This window comes from Gracilinanus agilis, chromosome 1, assembly GCF_016433145.1.
Source record: "Gracilinanus agilis isolate LMUSP501 chromosome 1, AgileGrace, whole genome shotgun sequence".
In the NCBI taxonomy this organism is placed as follows: Eukaryota; Metazoa; Chordata; class Mammalia; order Didelphimorphia; family Didelphidae; genus Gracilinanus; species Gracilinanus agilis.
This window is the reverse complement of record NC_058130.1, coordinates 68,629,938-68,648,690: the sequence shown is the minus strand read 5'-3', so window position 1 is coordinate 68,648,690 and position 18,753 is coordinate 68,629,938. Positions and strand designations below refer to the sequence as shown.

The 18,753-nt window shown below is 35.8% G+C and overlaps 1 protein-coding gene across 1 annotated transcript in view; it reads left to right on the top strand.

Moving 5' to 3' along the window:
* WNK2 (WNK lysine deficient protein kinase 2) overlaps nt 1-18,753 on the top strand; it is a 246,695-nt gene that overhangs the window by 134,893 nt on the left and 93,049 nt on the right. The window contains exons 6-7 of the mRNA XM_044670684.1: nt 4,432-4,520; nt 5,194-5,413. Of these exons, the coding sequence (XP_044526619.1) occupies nt 4,432-4,520; nt 5,194-5,413 (309 nt within the window). The remainder of the gene's footprint in view (nt 1-4,431; nt 4,521-5,193; nt 5,414-18,753) is intronic.

Below are 18,753 nucleotides of genomic sequence, written 5' to 3'. Positions count from 1 at the left end.
GCAAGGCAAAAAGATTTGAGATATTAATATTCTTCTCAGGGGACTACACTGTGGCAAAATAACCTCTATCCTTGTCTCCCATCCTCTTTTTTTCTCATCCATATCTATTTTTTTCATGCTCGATCATTGCCTCCATCCTCCAGTGCTGGATATGTTTTCTGGAACTTTACTCTTTTCTGGACTTCTTCCTACCTGTCTTACCTTTTATTTTCTGGATCATCAGCCAGTTCTTGCTCCCTTAGCACAAGAATCTTCCATAGATCTATTCCAAATTCTCTCTTTAATCTCCATTCTTTTCCCCCTTGGGGATCTCTCGAATTCAAAAGGATTTGATTATAATCTCTGCAGTTGACTATCAATTCTACTCACCTATAATTTTTCTTAGGAATCTCAGTCCCACATTATTTATTTCTCAAATCTTCTGTAGTGGATATGATTTGGGCTAAATGACTTTCCAACTTTAATCTCATGATTGTCTGCTTGGTGGATATTATCCCAATGGATGACTTATTAGCATCTCAAAAACAACACATTAAAAATAAAATTATTTTTCCTTCTAAATTCATCTGTTCTTCAAATTTTCTTTTCTATTGAAGGGTATCACCAACCCTAAACTTCATTATCATCCTTGATCATTCCTTTTTTCCATGTGCCATTAATACCTCCCCCCATCCAAATCTGTTGCTAAATCTTATTGATTTGAACCACTATGGTGTCTCTTGCTTTTGCTCCTTTTACCCATATGGCTACCACTCTGGTTAAGATTTTCCTTACCTCTTGCTTAGTTGTCTCTGCTTCTAGTCTCTTCTTTTCCCACACCATCTTTCATACAGGTACTAAATAATTTTCCTGAGGGACAGGTCTGAACAGTTTACTCCTCCTCAAAAACTCTCATTGTTCTCTTTTACCTATTAGATAAGATGCAAATTCAGCCTTGGAATTTAAGGTCTTCCTGTTCCTCCAGTCTATCTTTCTTGTAACTATGCATCATACACTAGCAGATTGCTCTAGGTGGAATACTAAAATTTCCCAAACTAGACAGTCCTACTTCATGCATTCCCATGTTATTTTCCATGCGTCCAGTCCATTTTGTCATCCTCATCTCCAACAGTCGGAATATTTTTCATGTTTCTTGACGTAGTTCGTGTCTTATCTAATATCTGACAGTTTCACCCATAGCCCCATTTTTAGAGTTTGTTTGCTCCTCTTCTTGCCTATATTTCAGTATTCCTGTATTGTCATTCCCACAAGCTCCTTGGGGTAGTGACTCTGTGGTTCTCTTTGTATCCCCAATACTTTTAGTAGGGAAGGCAGTTCATCAATATTGAACAGAACTGAGCAGTTAGAATACTGACAGCTTTTTGAAGGAGCAATTAGCAGGAATGCCTTTCAGGCCATAAAAAGAGAAGGTATGAATGAAAATGTGAATGAAGTGGACAAGTTTAATGGTCCCACAAACAACAATTTGCAGAGCAAATCATTTGAGCTTCACATTGAGGCACTAAAGAATACAGCACAAATATATATAGTAAGATGTATTTCCAAGGTTGTTTATGGATGTTCCAACATCACAAGATCTCATATCAAGAAATCCCTTAAAGGCAAATACTTTGTTCTTACTTATTCTTGTATTAGCAGTATTCAGAACAGTGCCCTGCATACAGCAAGCAGTTAATAAATGCTTTCTTAGCCTTGTTAACTGATTGGAGCTGGAGCAAGAACTACAGGGGGATAGCTGGTCCAACCTTCTTTTGTCACAAATAAGAAAAACTGAAATCTAGTTGATAGACTAAGTGAGTTGTCTTATCATCAAAATTGGCTTTTCATCCAGATCCTCTGACTCCTGAGTCAGTGCTTTCCCCCATGTTCTGTGCTGTTTCCATTCCAAGAATATTTCAGACATCTCCAAGGAAGTTAATAAACTCCATAAGTTAACTGCTTCTAAGCACCATATTGCACAGGTGGGTTTGTGTTCACCTTATTATGTATACAAATAGTCTACGGAGCACATCAGAAATATTTATATCTGGAAAATGTCTGTTTTTAAATCCACCTAGCATTGAGAAACATTCCTAGAAGTGTTTTTTAAGCTAGGTTTGCTTTTGAAGATTGGCTTTATTCAGCATAAAGATTTCAGAATCTGTCTCCTTTCTATGAGGACTCTACTGCTGCTGTAATGATGGCAGAAAAGGGAATAGAAGGGGCTAAAAATAAAGAAGATTCTTGGAGGCTCTGTTTTTAAATTTTTTTGAAAAACAAGACTGGACCCATTTCTTTTCTCCTCTTCCTATCAGGTGACATATCCAGAAGCCCAAGCTATTTCATTGGCTATGTTCTGTTTTATAGAAGCGACTTTTATTTGACTGTCAGAATTAACTAAGTTTTTACTAACACCAATCCAGACATTAAGCCCTATGTTTCCAGGTACATTATGTAGTCTGAAATTCAGAAGGGTAAATGATGACATTGTTGCATCTTGTTGCTAATATGATGATAATAAAACAAGTGAAAGCAGGTAAGTTGCAGCTGGCATGAAAGATACGCATCAGATTGAATCAGCTTCCATTTCAAAGCCTCAAAATCACCATAGGGCATCTTTCAAAACTATATCTAGTCAAATTTTGGCTTATGCATGGAAGAAAATGAGGCTCCCATGTAGAAGTAAAAGAGGAGATTGACAAAGTTAATTGCGGTGACTTTCACAAATTTATTGTAAAGCACCACTAACAAGAAATCAAGTTTGACTGAATCATTCTGGTTTATAAAGTTAAAAAAAAATCACAAGAATTCATTAAGTGCTTACTCTTCCTGACATTATACCAAGAGTGGGGTGGGGATACAAAGAAATGTAAAAACAGGATGCCTTTCCTCAAGAAACTTAAATTCCAAATAAGTTTTTATGTTGGAGAAATGAAAGATGACAAGTCTATCTTTAAGTTGAATTTTCTAAAGAGAGAAGTTGTATTCATGCCTTTTGTTTTTTATACCCCAGTCGTTTACTAGACTACCCACTCTACTTTGGACTCTCCCTTATAACAAAGAAAAACGGAAAAGTAAAACAAATTAATTTGGCACCTGACAGTGATGCAACACAATATATACTTATATTATACTTATATAACACTTATAGTCCTTAACCTCCCTGGAAAGGGGAAATATACCTTGTTATTTGTTCTGTACCAGCATTGATCAGTGCAGGAAACAAGTTGAAACACCATTTAATATTGTTTTTGTTTTTGTTTTTAAACCCTTAACTTCTGTGTATTGACTCCTAGGTGGGAGAGTGGTAAGGGTGGGCAATAAAGGTCAAGTGACTTGCCCAGGGTCACACAGCTGGGAAGTGTCTGAGGCCGGTCTAGGCCTGACTCTCAATCCACTGAGCTACCCAGCTGCCCCCCATTTAATATTGTTTTGATTGGCATCATTTTATTCATTAAGAATTTTCTTTGTCTGGTTCTGCTAACATCAGTATGAATCAGTTAATATAAATTTTCCCAAGAGTTTTTGTATCCCTTATAGTTATCATTTCTAATGGCACATTAGAAATTTGTTTGTTCAGGAATTTGCCAGTTGACGAGGGTGATTTTCTTTCCCCCTACCCTAGTTCTTTGCCACCAGAAAAGGTATTATTATAAATATATTGGTTTATAGGGTTAGAGTCAAGATGGAACCTTCCCTGTCTCTTTTGATTTTTTGCCTTGTGATTAAATTACTAACAGTTTAGTAATTTTTTACAAATCCAAAGCTCTACCAAAAAAGTGTATTGATGTGGCCATGTTCCCACAACTGCTTTCTATTTGCTGATCTATTATCTATTTCTTTTATCATCTTCATTGATTTGCTGAATGTTTAGAGTTGTTTAAATGTACATTTCTCTTATTAGTGATTTAAATTATTTTCCCACATGGTGATTAATAGCAATTCTTTTGGTATTTTCTTTGTAGCCTTTGAATATTTAATTTCCCTAGTATATAACCTTTTCTATTGTGGTTATATATCCATTTGGAGCTTATTTTATGGTATATGGTGTAATATGATGCACTACATCTAGTTTCTTCCAAAATACTTTCCTGTTTTCTAGTAGTTCATTTTGAATAAGGTTTACTGAACTATGTATTCATTTACTTCTGTGAATTATTTAGGAAGTATATTCCATTGACTTGCCTTTCTATTTCTAAACAAATAGCAAAAAATTTTGTTCGTTCCTACTTTATGAAAATAGTTTAAATAGTACTGATGATACACCCCCTTAATTGCTTAATTTAAAAAATTCTTTTCCTTGAGATTTTTATCCAAATGATTTTTAAAAATTATTTTATCTAGTTCTGCAGATTAACTTATTGGTAGCTTTATTGTCACAGCACCGTACTCATAAATTAATTTTTCTAAATTTTGAAAATGAAATGGGTATGTTTTTCCTTCTTTTTACAGGGTATCAAACCAGCAAGCTTTGAAAAAGTACATGATCCTGAAATCAAGGAGATTATTGGGGAATGCATCTGCAAAAACAAAGAAGAAAGGTTAGTTTTCAGTGAAACATAGTTGAGTATTTGTATTACTTTTTTCAAATTGAAATGATTGACAGAAAGTTGGATCATTTCCTAGAATGAAATGGAGAGTTTGAGAAGAAAAAGAAATTAGCTAAGACTTAAAAGAAGAGATGACTTGAATTTGCTTGGCTATTATAGCGACCAGTTTGGCATTGAAAAGCTAATAAAATTGTTGTGGGTGGACCATGGTATATACGCTGTCATTAAAGACATCAGTCAGTTTGGCTAAATAGCATATTTGCCTAATTTAATGTGGCATACATTACACAAGGAATAGAAATTATGATACATAGTTACTCATTGTCAACAAGTATGCTCTTTTGAAGTAAAATGGGGGTGAAAAGAGGGCAACAATGTGTTTTGGGAAAAAAACTTGTAGGGAATGTTCATAAGGAAGTTCTTTAGGACAAGTTGTTCAGCACTATGGCCAGCTCCAAGACAATAACATGAAGAACCTATTTCATTAAATGTTGGGAAGAAGCTTCCTTTCTTGCTGTTTATCTGCTCTGCATTGACTTTTCATTCAAAAACCTCTGTATCAAATGGAGGAACACCTGTAACTCTTAAATTAAATTATCTTAAATTGTCTTAAATTGTCTCTTTTGATGCACCACTTAAACATTTGCTTTTTGTCCTTTTCCAGGTATGAAATTAAAGATTTATTGGGTCATGCCTTTTTCGCAGAAGACACTGGGGTAAGAGTAGAACTTGCAGAAGAAGACCATGGTAGGAAATCTTCTATTGCCTTAAGGCTCTGGGTTGAAGATCCTAAGAAACTGAAAGGAAAACCCAAAGATAATGGAGCAATTGAATTTACTTTCGATTTGGAGAAGGAAACTCCTGATGATGTTGCACAAGAAATGGTAAAAATGAACTTTCTTTATCTCCCCCGCCAAAAAAAAAAGTTTAAGTATTAAGCAGCTTTCAAAGAACAAAAGGAAAAATATCTGATCCAATATATGATCATAATTTTAAAAGTTATAGGTACCTAGGGAACAAAGAGAATATGATAGTTCTAAGTTTGAAAAATGTGAATCATAACTCAAAAAATAAATGAACATTTTAATAAAATAAGCTAATAATTTTATGGAAAGAATTACTGGATAATTGTGAGGATGGAAATTAGCTTAGTCGTAACCTTTTTTATGTTGTGTGTTTTGAGATATAGTCAGAAACTTTATTCAACATGATTGAAAGAAATAAAACAAAATAATAGAAATATAGTTGGGTAGAGGCCACAAAAGTGTAAAGCATTAGGTCCTATATGTAATTTAGAAACTGAAGGAAATAGAGGGTGTTTTAATATATTAATTCTAGCCACCTGTGTTTATAGAATTATATATTTAGTATTTCTGAACCTTTTTCAAGTGCAATTGAACTTCTTAGTTTCTAATATTCATGTTTCTCCATTCTCCCCTTTCTTTTCCTCTACTCCAGTGGTTCCCAAACTTTTTTGGCCTACCGCCCCCTTTCCAGAAAAAAATATTACTTAGCACCCCCTGTCACATACTATCACCACCCCCTTATAGTTATTCACACACCCCCAAATGCACCTGTGGCCATCACCGCTCCCCTGGATCACTGCAGCACCCACCAGGGGGTGGTGGCGCCCACTTTGGGAATCACTGCTGTACTCCTCTCTTCTTTCTTCTCCTCTACTCCATGAATTGTAGGATGTATATTCTTTTCTTCCATTCATTTGATTGAAATGCACCAAGCATCAGAAACTATGGTAGTTGCTATGAGATATACAAATGTGAATAGAACACAATCCCTGCCATTTGTCTAGTGGTGAAAATAAATCACAAGATAACTTGAATGCAAGGTAGAAAGTGATAAGTATAATATAAGAATAACAAAATACCTTGGGAATTGACTTCCAGGCAGAATGATTTATGAAGGAAGAAGCATTTGATTATAGGCATAAGATAAGGAAGTTTATGCTCATATGAAATGGTGGCATAAGCAATGGCTTAGAAACTGGAATTGATACCTTTGGGTAGAGGAAAGGAATAGAGTCTAGACCTATGATTTCCTTGCTCTAAGGAATTCCCTGATCAGGAAAATCCTTCTACCTGTACATGTTGGCACCCTTTCTATAACTAAGTATCTTGGAGTTACCAAGGGCAGGAAGATGTTAAACACCTTGACCAGAGTCACACAGCCAGAGTTGTGTTGGACATTGCAAGTAACTTGGTTTGTCCATACACAGAAGGAAGCATTGTCCAAAAAGGTTGGAAAAATAGTTTGGAACTAGTTAATGGAGACTCTCAAGTACTGGACAAAACACTTCAAATTTTATTTGGAAGGCAATGCATAACTATTTAAAATCAACTCTGTGGCAGTGTTTGTTTTAGCAGAGGAGTAATGTAATCTCAGTGTTTTTCTGAGAATCATACTGACCTGTCCAACCTGACTTAAACCAAGAATGGATCTCTTTTGGTAGCCTAGCTAAAGAACCTAAAGTCATTGACTTAAAGCTGGATACGACCTTTCTGTAAAGAAACCATGGACCAGAGATATTGAGTTTTGCTTAAGGCCACACAGTTAGTAAATGACAATGGTGGATTAGAACCCAGGTCTCTAAACTCCAAATCTAGTGCCCTTTCCACTGTAATATACTATAGCATGCAAGGTAGTTGGACTTGTATAAAGCCTTGTGCCTTATAAGCTAGGAATTCCATGAGCTTTGGATCTAGGATGTTTAACTTGGCCCATTTTATTGAGATTCCCACTGCTGATTCACTTCCGTCTCCTAAATAGGGTATAGCAAACACCGGAGATGCAACGTACATAAAAGTGGTTTGTATCCATAACATACTATATAATTTTAACTTGTTAAGATGGTAATCAGATGTGTGCTCAAGAAGTTTAATATGATGGCAGTATGTAGGATAAACTGGCTGGGCAAAAGCCTGGAAGAAAACAGTGCAATTAGAAACAAAGAGTTAGGCTAAGAGGTAATGAGAACATATACTGGTATGGTGGTGATGGAAAGAAAAAAGAAGGTAGGTTTGCAAAATACATTCCAGAAGTCACATCCTCCAAATAATTTGGAAAAGTGTTTGAGCAAATGGGTTGATGAAAGAGAAGGAACCATCAAAGAGAACTTTGAGTCTTTGAGCCTGGATTACTCAGAGAATAATAGCAGCAGTGACATACATAGGGAATCCAGAAGGAAGAACACCTCTGTTGGAAAGGATGGATGGGGAGAGAGAAGAGTTTTGTTTTAGATGTCCCCTAGGATAATACAGTTAGAGGAAGAAGGTACCTTAAACAACATCTTCTTCCTCAGAGAGAGATTAAAAACTAGAAAGGTCTTGGACTCTTACATATATATAAATTTTTTAAAATTGAGAACTGTAAGGCCTAGGGATATTAAGGGGCTAGCTCAGGCTAATTTTGAGTGTCTGAGCCAGGATTTGATTCTAGATCTTCTTGACTCCAAGTCTGGTGCTCTATTGATTACAATATGCTACCTGGTTGAATGCCAGATAGAGGTGCAGATTTAGATCTCAAATTAGAAGTCTGGGCTTGAGAGAGTGATTTGGTGGTCATCTTCACAGAGGTAGGGAGTTGAAAACATAGAACTAGGTGAGATCATTATGGGATGGAATATAAGGAGAAAGAAGAAAAGAGAAACAAGAAACTTCCTTTCTCTTTATCTTCTCTCCTTTAACTTTTAGTTCAAATAGCTTTTTGGCAAATGGAGGAACACCTGACCAAATACCACTTTACATGTAAGAGGAATGCAATTCAGCAGTCAGCTTGACATATACCCAGGGAAGCAACCACTTCCTAAGTGGTTGTGTTTGGAGGCCTGCCAAGCAAGTGCTTGCCTACACAAATGACAGTTCTTTGCTCTGTAAAACCCACATCCACGAGGAGCTCGTATTCACAAGTTGGAAGAGTTATGATAAAAATTGCAACTATCCTAGACAGGGCCATGTAACCTCATTTAAAGGCCTTCTTCGAAAGATCCTTTCCTGAACTGATTACTGATGAGCTTTTTATTTTGGACTTGTTCACTCTAACAATTTGAAACAATGAGCCCTTGTTAATTCAGACAATAGTAATTCAGGATTTCATATGTTCCAAATACATGCTGCATTCAGTTTTAGCTTTTATCTATGTAAATTGGGGTTTCCACACAAGTTAATTCAAATAACTTGCTTTTGTTTAGTAAATGTGTACTTAGTTGATTTTGCTGTTCACCCCAAAGTAACACCTGTCTCCTTTCTACATCATTCCCTGTGAAACTTCACCTGGCTTTTGTTTGCTTCATCACAATGTCAGCTCAGTGAGACACTGAAAATTTAATATTAGGAAATGAATAGGATTGTGAAGCAGAGTTCATCATTCAGAGAGAAATTCCTTTTCATAGACTAGAGAAGCTCCTTTATACCTTACCTTGCAACTTAGATTCTGTGACCATACTTCTTTAAAACTGTATCCCTTTTTCTAAAGAGAAGACACATTTCTTAACTGGTCTCTGGCAAGAGGGAAGGGAGCAGTCCTACGGAAAAGTTTGATACTTGTTTTTGGAACTCTCTCCCTCCTGCTTTTCTATGCTCTTCTCTCAGATCTTAATGTCCTGATGTCCCCCACCATCTAGATACCCATTGTTCTTCACATTGTCCTCTTTGGCTTCTCAAAGTCTTCCTTTGAGAAATACATCAATGCTGCTTCTTTCTAGGGTTTCTGCTTTAAAATGCTTTCTCCTCACCTTCTGATTCTCACATTAATTTTCTTCTCATTTCTCTATGTTTATTAATCATAGCCAGGTGGCAGGAAAGAAGGGTAAAAAAGAATCAGTGTTGCTAAATTGATTCACAGTAAGATTCACCAGATGTTATGCACCATTTGAATGCTTAAAGTGAAAGTTTTGAAAATTACAGGAAGAAATAGACAACAATGCTATAAAATTAGTAAACTCAATCTACTCCTTCCAGACATAGACAAATCAAACAAAAATAAGCCTCCAAGATGCAAGTTAAAGGCCTGAATATAAGTATTTGCAAGTTCTTTCTCATGTTCATCTGAGATTTTTGCTTCTCTGTTATTTATACCTAAACCTTTCTCTTTACACTGAAGTGGCATGGGACAATTATTTTTTCAAGATAATCTTTCAAATATTTGTTTATAGCTCTCATCTCCCCTAGGTCTTCTCTTCACATGAATTGTAACTAACTATTCCTAGTATAAGAAGGTCTCCAAATGTCTAGCATTCCACTTTACTATGTCATTAAATCTACTGATGTGATGCCTAGAACTAAACATTACTTCTAGCTGGCTTCTGACCAACATAAATGAAAGAAATGACTGACTTTTGATCTGGACATTTTATTTTAATATTTTAATCTATTCTTTTTATCTAAGCATTCTATTTTAATCAATACAGCTTAAGATATTTGTATTTTTTTAGTAGCTGAATCACTCCATTAGTTCTGGTTGGGCTTGTGATTAATTAAAATTCCCACATCTTTTTCTGAGTGAGCTGCTGCCTAGACAGAGAGACTTAATCCAGTTAGTTTTTTGTTCTTAAGTGAAGGATTTGGCATTAACAGATATAAATGTAATCTTGTTAGTTTGGGCCTAGCATTCCAACCCACCAAGATAATTTTGCTTCTATCTTCTATTGTAGTTACTTTCAAGCTTATAAAAGGCAAATGTGTGAAATTTGCTAATGCTGTATTTTCAACCACATTGATAACATTTGATGAAGATTTTGATTGATAAAGCTGCTAAGCAGAGCAGGGCTAAGAGCAAAGTTCTTAGAGATTTTACATAGAGACCTCCCTCAATCTGGACACACAAACATTAATTGCTAATCTTGTAGGATATTTTGACTTTTATCTTTCCTCTAGCCTCAATTTTACTCTTTATAAAGATAGTAAGGAAGCTAAATCATGTTTTGCTCAACCTTCTATCATTGTCCTGATTGATTGATCTTATTAGCCTAAAAGAAAGTTGGTTTGGAATGACTAATATTTTGCAAACTTGACTCAATATTTTATAATTTTTATCATTTTCATTATGAAATCAACATTTTTAAACAAAAGTAGTCTGTTCCAACCTCTTCAACATGAGAAACTTGAATGCCCATTTTTCTTCTACTTAGCCTTCTACTATCCTGATTTATACAAAAATGATAATCTGACTTTTCAGTTTTCAAGGAATTTCTCATTTTAGGAGGAATAAATCTCCACACCTGTTGAAGGAGCTACTTTTAAGAATGGTTTTATCTCCTTGTCTATGATGAAGCCAAGTGTTTTTATACTTGTTCGTTGATGTTACTTTGGGACCTCTAGTAGCTGGGTGACCCTTGGCAAGCCATTTTACTTTGCCCCATTACCAAGCCCTTACTGCTCTTCTTGGAACTGATACTTATTTTTGATTCTAAGCAAAAGGAAGGTTTTAAAAAAAGGCATTTCCCACCCAAAAGAAGCTTACAGTCTAATAAGGAATTCTCAGTGTAAGAGAAATAGTTGTAGAATGACCAATCTCGTAGGTACAGGGTCCAATTAAAGGAATGCTAAATTTGTGATCAGAAGACCTGGGTTCAGATCCTTACTCTTCCCTTTAACTAGAGTATCCCCAGTGTTCTTAGACAAGCCACTTAATTTCTCTGGACCTCAGCTTCCATATCTATAAATCAAGAAGTTTGGACTACATGGCCTCCAGAGTACTTTTTAGCTCTAAAATCTATGCTCTGAACCTATCTTTTTTAAAAATTATTTTGTTGATACTGTTTGCTCTTACATTGCCTAAATTTATACTAGTATTCTTCCCCTTCCACTATCCCAGAGAGCCAGCATATTTAACAAAGAATATTTAAAAGAAAATAAAAACAGAAAAAAGTCATAAAAATCGATCAATACATTGAAAAGATTTGAAACTACATCCAATGCTCCACACCCTTTGCAGAGATGGACCTTGCACCTTTGCAGAAGAGATGGGAGAAGATGTCTTTCATCTTTTCTTTGGAGCCAGTGAACTTCTAATCTCCTAAAAAGATCTTCTTGAACTGACCTTGTACCAAGTATTGAAAATAACAATAATTAAGCTAGAGATAGCACGGGGATGACCATGACCTATTTATAAAAGCAGTTTGATTCAGCAGATCTATGACATATGCTAGACTGGAAGCCAACAATTTCATTTAAATATATGCACATGTGTATGTGTGTACATATACACACTTCATGTTAATTCTAAATACTGGGTGGAAAGGTCTTATACTTTTAAAAGGGAAAAATTTTCTTGAGTATGAAAAGATAAATTTAAGAAGGTACAGATAGATTCATTCATGGATCTACATTTTGGTTCTTTTGACTTGAAGTCTTATGGAGCAGAAACAGATTTTTGCTAAAAATAATAAAAGAACAAGGGGAGTGCAGTAACCCAATTTCTGTGAGCTCTAAGTGGACAAATTAGTGCCCTGTATCTAATAAGTAGCAAATCAAAAGTTAGGGCTTCTCATTCCCAGAGACTGAAGTAGTTCTTTAATTTCAAGCATTTGGGAATCTGGGTCTTGGTCCAAAAAATGTTGACACCGAAAGCATTGTAAGGAAAAGATTTCTCTAGAAAACAGAAGAAAGAATACAAAAATTGGATTACAAAACAACTTTGTAGCAGCCAAAAGTCAAAAGAAAGTATTTATTAGTTTTTGCATTTCTTTACTTTGGGCTGTAAGTGATGGATTCCTAAACAAAGAAGAAATTAGATCATTCTTACTTAACAAAGGAAGAAGGAAATGTTTATTTACTGCAGAAAAGGCATAATGAGGCTGTGGGATAGTGGATCAGTCACTGGATCTGGAGATAGAAAATCTGATTTAGAATTTCAACTCCTCCTTTCTACCTGTGTGGACAGAGGCAACTCATCCCCCACATCTTCAGCTTTCCTAATCTGTAAATAGAAGGGGGGGGACTAGATGGTCCCTGAAGTTGCATCTAGCTCTAAGACCTAGGATAGGAAGTAGGAAAGAAGGTTCCCTTTGTTCCCTCCTGTCTTCACACCTCCAGGAAGCTTCCCTATTAAAACAATACAATAAGTCCAACCATGGTCAGCCATCTGCTGGCCACTACTGACATTGCAAGCACCCTGTGGAATTAAGCCTACATGGAGCCATTACTTGTTATAAAGGAAGATTAAATGTAACCATCCTCAGTAGTATTTCTAGGAATATATACAGATTAAAAGATAAGACTTCTTAACCCAAATGAGCTTCTGATTTATGAAATTCAGGAATTGTGACTATCAAATTTTAGCTGATTATAGAAGAGAAATTCTCAGGGCAAAAGAATCTTTCTGGTGCCCTACTAGACATCCCAGGAAATCTAGATCAGATACCTGGGCCTCTCTAGGTCATAGCACAATGGAAAGAGAATTTAATTTGGAGTCAAAGAATTTGTATTCCAATTCTGCCTCTTCCACATAAAACTTGTGTGAATTAGGGTAAGTCACCTTAACCTTTCTTGACCTCAGTTTCATCAGCTGTAAAATAACCTTTAATATACCTTTCAGTTCTAAATTTACAATCCTATGATCATTTAATATCCTCGAAGCAACTTTCTGTCCCACTCTTTTGTGCCAACCTTATACTGGTATGGTAAGATGAAATTATATGTGTATGTAGCCACACACATACAGCACTTTATGCCCTTATTAAATTTCTTTTCTTGGGATCCAGCCCCTCATCATTTCTATCTGTCAAGATTTTTTGATGTTTTAGTTAATCCAATTTTGTGTCATCTACTGAATAGAAAAGCATACATTCTATGTTTTAATCCAAGTCACTTATTAACGTTTAAAACAGGAAAGATCTCAGGATACAAGGCTATGAAACTGCTCGGTCCATTAGTTGACATGGTCCAATTAGGAAAACCCTATGGGCATACACACACAGAGTGCTTCGATTATGATTACCCCTAACTATATCCTACACACTGTTTCATCTTGTCTATAAGAGCAAAAGCCTTTGCTAAATGCTTTGTCAAAATCCAAATGTGATATATGTCTAGTGTTCTCTTGGTCTTCCAAACCATGTAATCCTTTCAGACAGGAATTTGCCCATTTCAGATTCTCCCTATTCAGAATTGGACTAAAAGTAAGTCTGTCTCTTTAAGGCAGTTTGGATATACCTAAAAACAGAGACTCAAACAGAATGAAGTCTGAGTTCATTTTGTAGGATCTCCTCATGATCTAATTTTTACTAGCTTTACAACACACACACACACACCACCACCACCAAGCAAAAGATTTCTCTTTAAAAAAACAGAAGAGAGAAAACTACAATGGGATTACGGAGCAACTTTAATTACACAGTTCAGGTTTTCACAAATAGACTGATTTTTGCTCAAATTGCAGAGAATTTTAAAAGTTTGACCCTATTTTTTTCTGTGTCCGTGCTCCTCTTTCCTCTCTTTCTCTATTATTAGTTGATCTTATCCCTCTCCTGTAATGGAAAACATTTTGGTGTAAATAGTGAAGACAGAATCTATCTCTACTTGTGTAGCACATGATAGTGTCACCCTTCCCCTATATTTCTGGGTAGGAGCCTAAGGCATGAAAGGCTGAAACCTTATATTGCCCAAGTGTGTCACCATTCTGAGTGGCTGGAGAGTGAGGATTATGGCACAGCTGTGAAGTCATGAAGCCACTTGTGCAATTACACATCTTGAAATGTCAGTAACTGATCTGCCTGCATGTACTATCAGTCTAATGTCGGGCTCTGGCTTCAGGAGTTAGAAGTGGTCTCTCCAATTCTTGTTAAACAAAGTGGGATATCTGCTTTGCTCTGAAACAGTGATCTTCAGGCTTTGTGATTTTCAATGGTGCTATTCAGTGCCTTGAACATCAGCTGCTCCTAGACACATATTAGGAATGGATCTATAGGTGAAAGAACATATGAACTCTCAACATTAAATAATAGCTAACTTTACTGTGGGCTTTAATGTTTACAGAACAGTTTCCTTATAACACGCCTGTAAAGTAGGTGGTATTGCACATTTTCATCTCCCATTTTACAGATGAGGAAATTGAGTGTCAAAAATAAATTGTCAGGGAAGACAGATGGCTCGATGGATTGAGAGCCAGACCTGAAGATGAGAGATCCTAGGTTCAAATTTGGCCTCAGATTCTTCCTAATTGTGTGACCCTGAGCAAGTCCCTTAACCCCAGTTGCTTAACCCATATCACTTTTCTACCTTGGAATCAGAAAAGACAGAAAGTAAGGACTGTTTGGTTCAAATCTTGCCCTTGACATTAGTAGCAATTTACATAATGACCTTTGAGCAGATTACCTGGTCTGTAAAATGGAAGCAAACGCCAGTCCTTTGCAGTGTGGATGTGAAGATCCACAAAAATAATAAGCTCTGGAAAGTGCTACAGCAATGTCAGACCTTCAACTACTCTTTAAGAATTTAAAGTTTGAATTTGATGGGAAAATGAACTTTAATTCCTAAGTTTGTTGTCATTAGAAAGTAAAGAGAACTTGGCCACCAAGAATTGTTTGAATTTTTCTCTGGATTTTTTCCCCTACAGTCATCTCCATTTTTAACTTGGGCTCTGGCACATGCAAAGTATGTGGATGCAAAGAGTACCATACCTAAGAGTTCTGGCTCTGTGTGTGTCTGTGTGTTTATAGTTAGAATAAGCCTCTCCTTGTGGCATAGCCACAGATTGGGCAAGGGACCAAGTCTAAATTGGTATATGATGCTGTTGTAAGGTCAGGAATTGAGCAGTCTTTTATTACTCCAATTTTTTAGTTTCATTCTACAAGAGCAGCTACTATTTTCTATCAGGCCTTTTTGTATTGGTCTAAAAACCAGAGAAATATTAGGTTTTTTTAAGTGTGGGGTACTTGACTTCTGAATTGTACAAATAGTGAAAGTCCACTAACTAAGATTTGGATAACTAGTTCACAGTTGAGGAACAAGAAGGGTTTTTTTGTTGTTGTTTATATATAAGATTTTTTTCTCCCCATAACATTGTGAAGTAGATAGTAAAAGTATTATTTCCCTCATTTTGCAGATGAAGAAATGGTAGCCCAGAATCCTTTCCATGGTTACACACTAAGTCTGTTTCCAGCCAACTCAAGGACCGGGGCATCCTGATGTCCGAAGTTTAGTACTTTTGTTTACTGTCCTGCCTTTTTCATTCCCTCTCTTTAAATGAAGAGTCATTTACTATATTGCAAACTACATGGCAGGATCTCATGTAATTCAGTCAAAGCTTTCAGTGAAATTCCCTGTGGTATTCTAACAGCAATAGTTAAATCTAGTGCCATTTGGTCTGAGGTAAAAAATAGTCTTTGAAAGGAACAACCCCAGGTGGTAAATCCAAAGAAACAGGCAGAGGCATAGCATGGAAAATACGGGGCCATTGGCTATAAGTTTGATGCTAAATAAGCATTGTAAAATGTTGGATTCCATTGTTGGAGATCTTTAACGCTTGTCTTTAAACATCATTAGTCATGCTAGAAAAACCTTAAGCCTCTGTGTGATATCCCTGCTGGGTGAAATTACCATGGACAGAAATGAATGGGCAAACAAGTTGAAGCCAATTCAAATTCATTTTCTTTGCCTGCTGTTTTCTTGCTGGCTGATGTCAGGCATTCAGAGATGAGTAATTTCTTTTATGTTGGTGTATCTTAGAAACAACTTCATTTGGGATGCTAAGCTCACTGTAGGGGCTGTGGTAGTTGGGTCTTGTGGTCATAGAATCTTAAGTTAGAAGGGGATCTTTAGATCATCTAGACTTCTGCCCAATGTAGGAATTCCTATACAAAATCCCCAGTTCTACTTGGTTATTTCCAGTGGTAGAAACAAATGGTCCCACACAGTCATCTGTTTCATTGTTGTTAATATTACTAATACCTTAATTTAATAATACCACTACTAATAAAGAATATTTCTGTACTGGGGCAGCTAGGTAGCGCAGGGAATAGTATACCCAGCATGGAGTCAGGAAGATCTGAGTTCAAATTCAACCACAGACACTTATGAGCTGTGGGCAAACCATTCACTTCGTCTTTGCCTAAATTTCTTCATCTTTAAAGTGGGGATAATTAGCAGCTACCTTCCAGGATTGCTGTGAGTATCAAATGAAATAATAATTATAAAGTGCTTAGTACAAAGTCAGACACATAGTAAGTATATTATTGTTGGTGGTGGTGTTATTACCTTTGAAGTCTTCAAAATACTACATGATGTCTCATTTGATCCTCATAGCAACCTTTGGAGGTAGGTGCTGTTAATATCATCTCCATTTTATATATGAGCAAACTGAGGCAAATAGGGATGAAGTGACTTGCCCAGGGTCACAGCTAGTAAGTTTCTGAGACCTAAGTCAAACTCTCAGTCTGCTCTATTCACTGTACTACCTGGCTATTTTAGAGTTTTTATTTGATTTTCCACAAGAAAGTCAAATGCGATAGACATCGTAGCCTTGTGAAAGAGGCTGAATAGCATCATTTGGTATACTGACTCTCTTTCTGAGCTGAATTCTCTCTTCCTGAGTCTTCTAGCTATTAGTTCTGGTTCTGTTCTTTCATACTACACAGAGATGTGGAGGCAGCTGCCCTTTCTCCTCTCAATCTGGTTTTCCAGTATGTTTCGCCCACTGCTCATGTCAAATGGTTCCCAGATCTTTTACCGTCCTGCCTCAATGCCCTCCTTATCATTCTAGTTTGTCACAATCTCTTTTCAAATGATAAAGCTTCAGATCAACCAGTAAAGAACACGTTGAGAACTTTTCAGTCACAGAGCCAACCTAGAGAAGTAAAAGATTCAAATTCTACCTCTGATCCTTAGTAACTGAGTGCTAGTAGGAAAATTATATAACTTTTCTAAGTCTCAATTTTCTTATCTGCAAAATGAGAATAATATTTGTATATAATGTCAGCATGTTATTCTGAAGATCAAATGATATAATGTATATAAAGCACTTGGAAAATGATCAAAATGCTATAGAAATGGCCATTGATGTTTGTATTGAACACTATTCAATATACTTGAGTATACTATATACTTACATTTATACTTTATTTACATGTAAAATATATGTAACACATATATACTTACATATTTATACACCATAATTATGTTCAAGGAGCCAAAAGCTCATTAGCTTTCTTTTGGCTCGAATTGAGTTTGTGGTGCCCAAAATTATTTTCAGTTCTTTATCACATGAAATTCTGACATCTATATCTCTTTCATTTTTATAGTTGGGGTTTTTAAAACCCCAATGAAAGACTTTGCATTTACCTCTGATAAAAATAATTTTGAAACTTGATTAACTCTCTCTTCAGCTTAAGCAGTGCCTTCATCACGTATTTCAACTTAGTAACCCAATCCAAAAAGTAAATGCAATCAGTTTGCAGTAAAGATCTTAGTAAGTATGTACTACCTCCTAGATCACTGTTCTTTTCTAAATGTACACCAAATATCTCTTTTGATTCTCCTTTCCAGAATTTTGCAAAGAACTGTTAAGGTTACTATTTGGTATTTCTCTGGATCTACTTTTTTCTGTCTTTTCAAAAATTTGGAAATTTTTCCATTAAACCTTTCATTTGTGCCATGATTTTTCAAAGTTTATTGATAGTGTCTATAAATGTCTTCAGTCCATTGGGATTATATTCCATTGAACAGACATATAAATTCATTTAAAACATCTACATGCTCCCTTGCTACTTCACATATCTTTGTCAATAATTCAATATTAATTTTTTCTTTACATTCCAATTGGAAAATTCATTTTGTTTGGGAGGGGAAGAAGAGATGGAAATACATTTATTAAGCAACTACTATGGGCCAGACACTGGAATGAGTGTTTTATACTTGTGTTATTTGGTAATATTTTGAGTTTGAATTTTTGAAAGGCTTAACTTATAGTTCTCCTTTGTTTCTAAAACCACTGTGATGTATTACTACTGAACTTAGTTTGGTTTTGTACCTATAATTTATCATGCTTTGAGTACCTTTGTTTTTCTTTGTTTTTTGATTTGGTACAGATACTCCTTTAACTTATGTAGATCACAGTCCCTCTGTATCTTGAAAGGCAGCATAGTGAATGAAAGCTAAATTTGGAATCCATGGCTTGGATCTTGCTTCAAACACTTTATATATGATCTTAGGCAAATCACTTGATAATATTATTCCCCCATCTATAAAATAAGAAAGACAATAGTACTTACTGT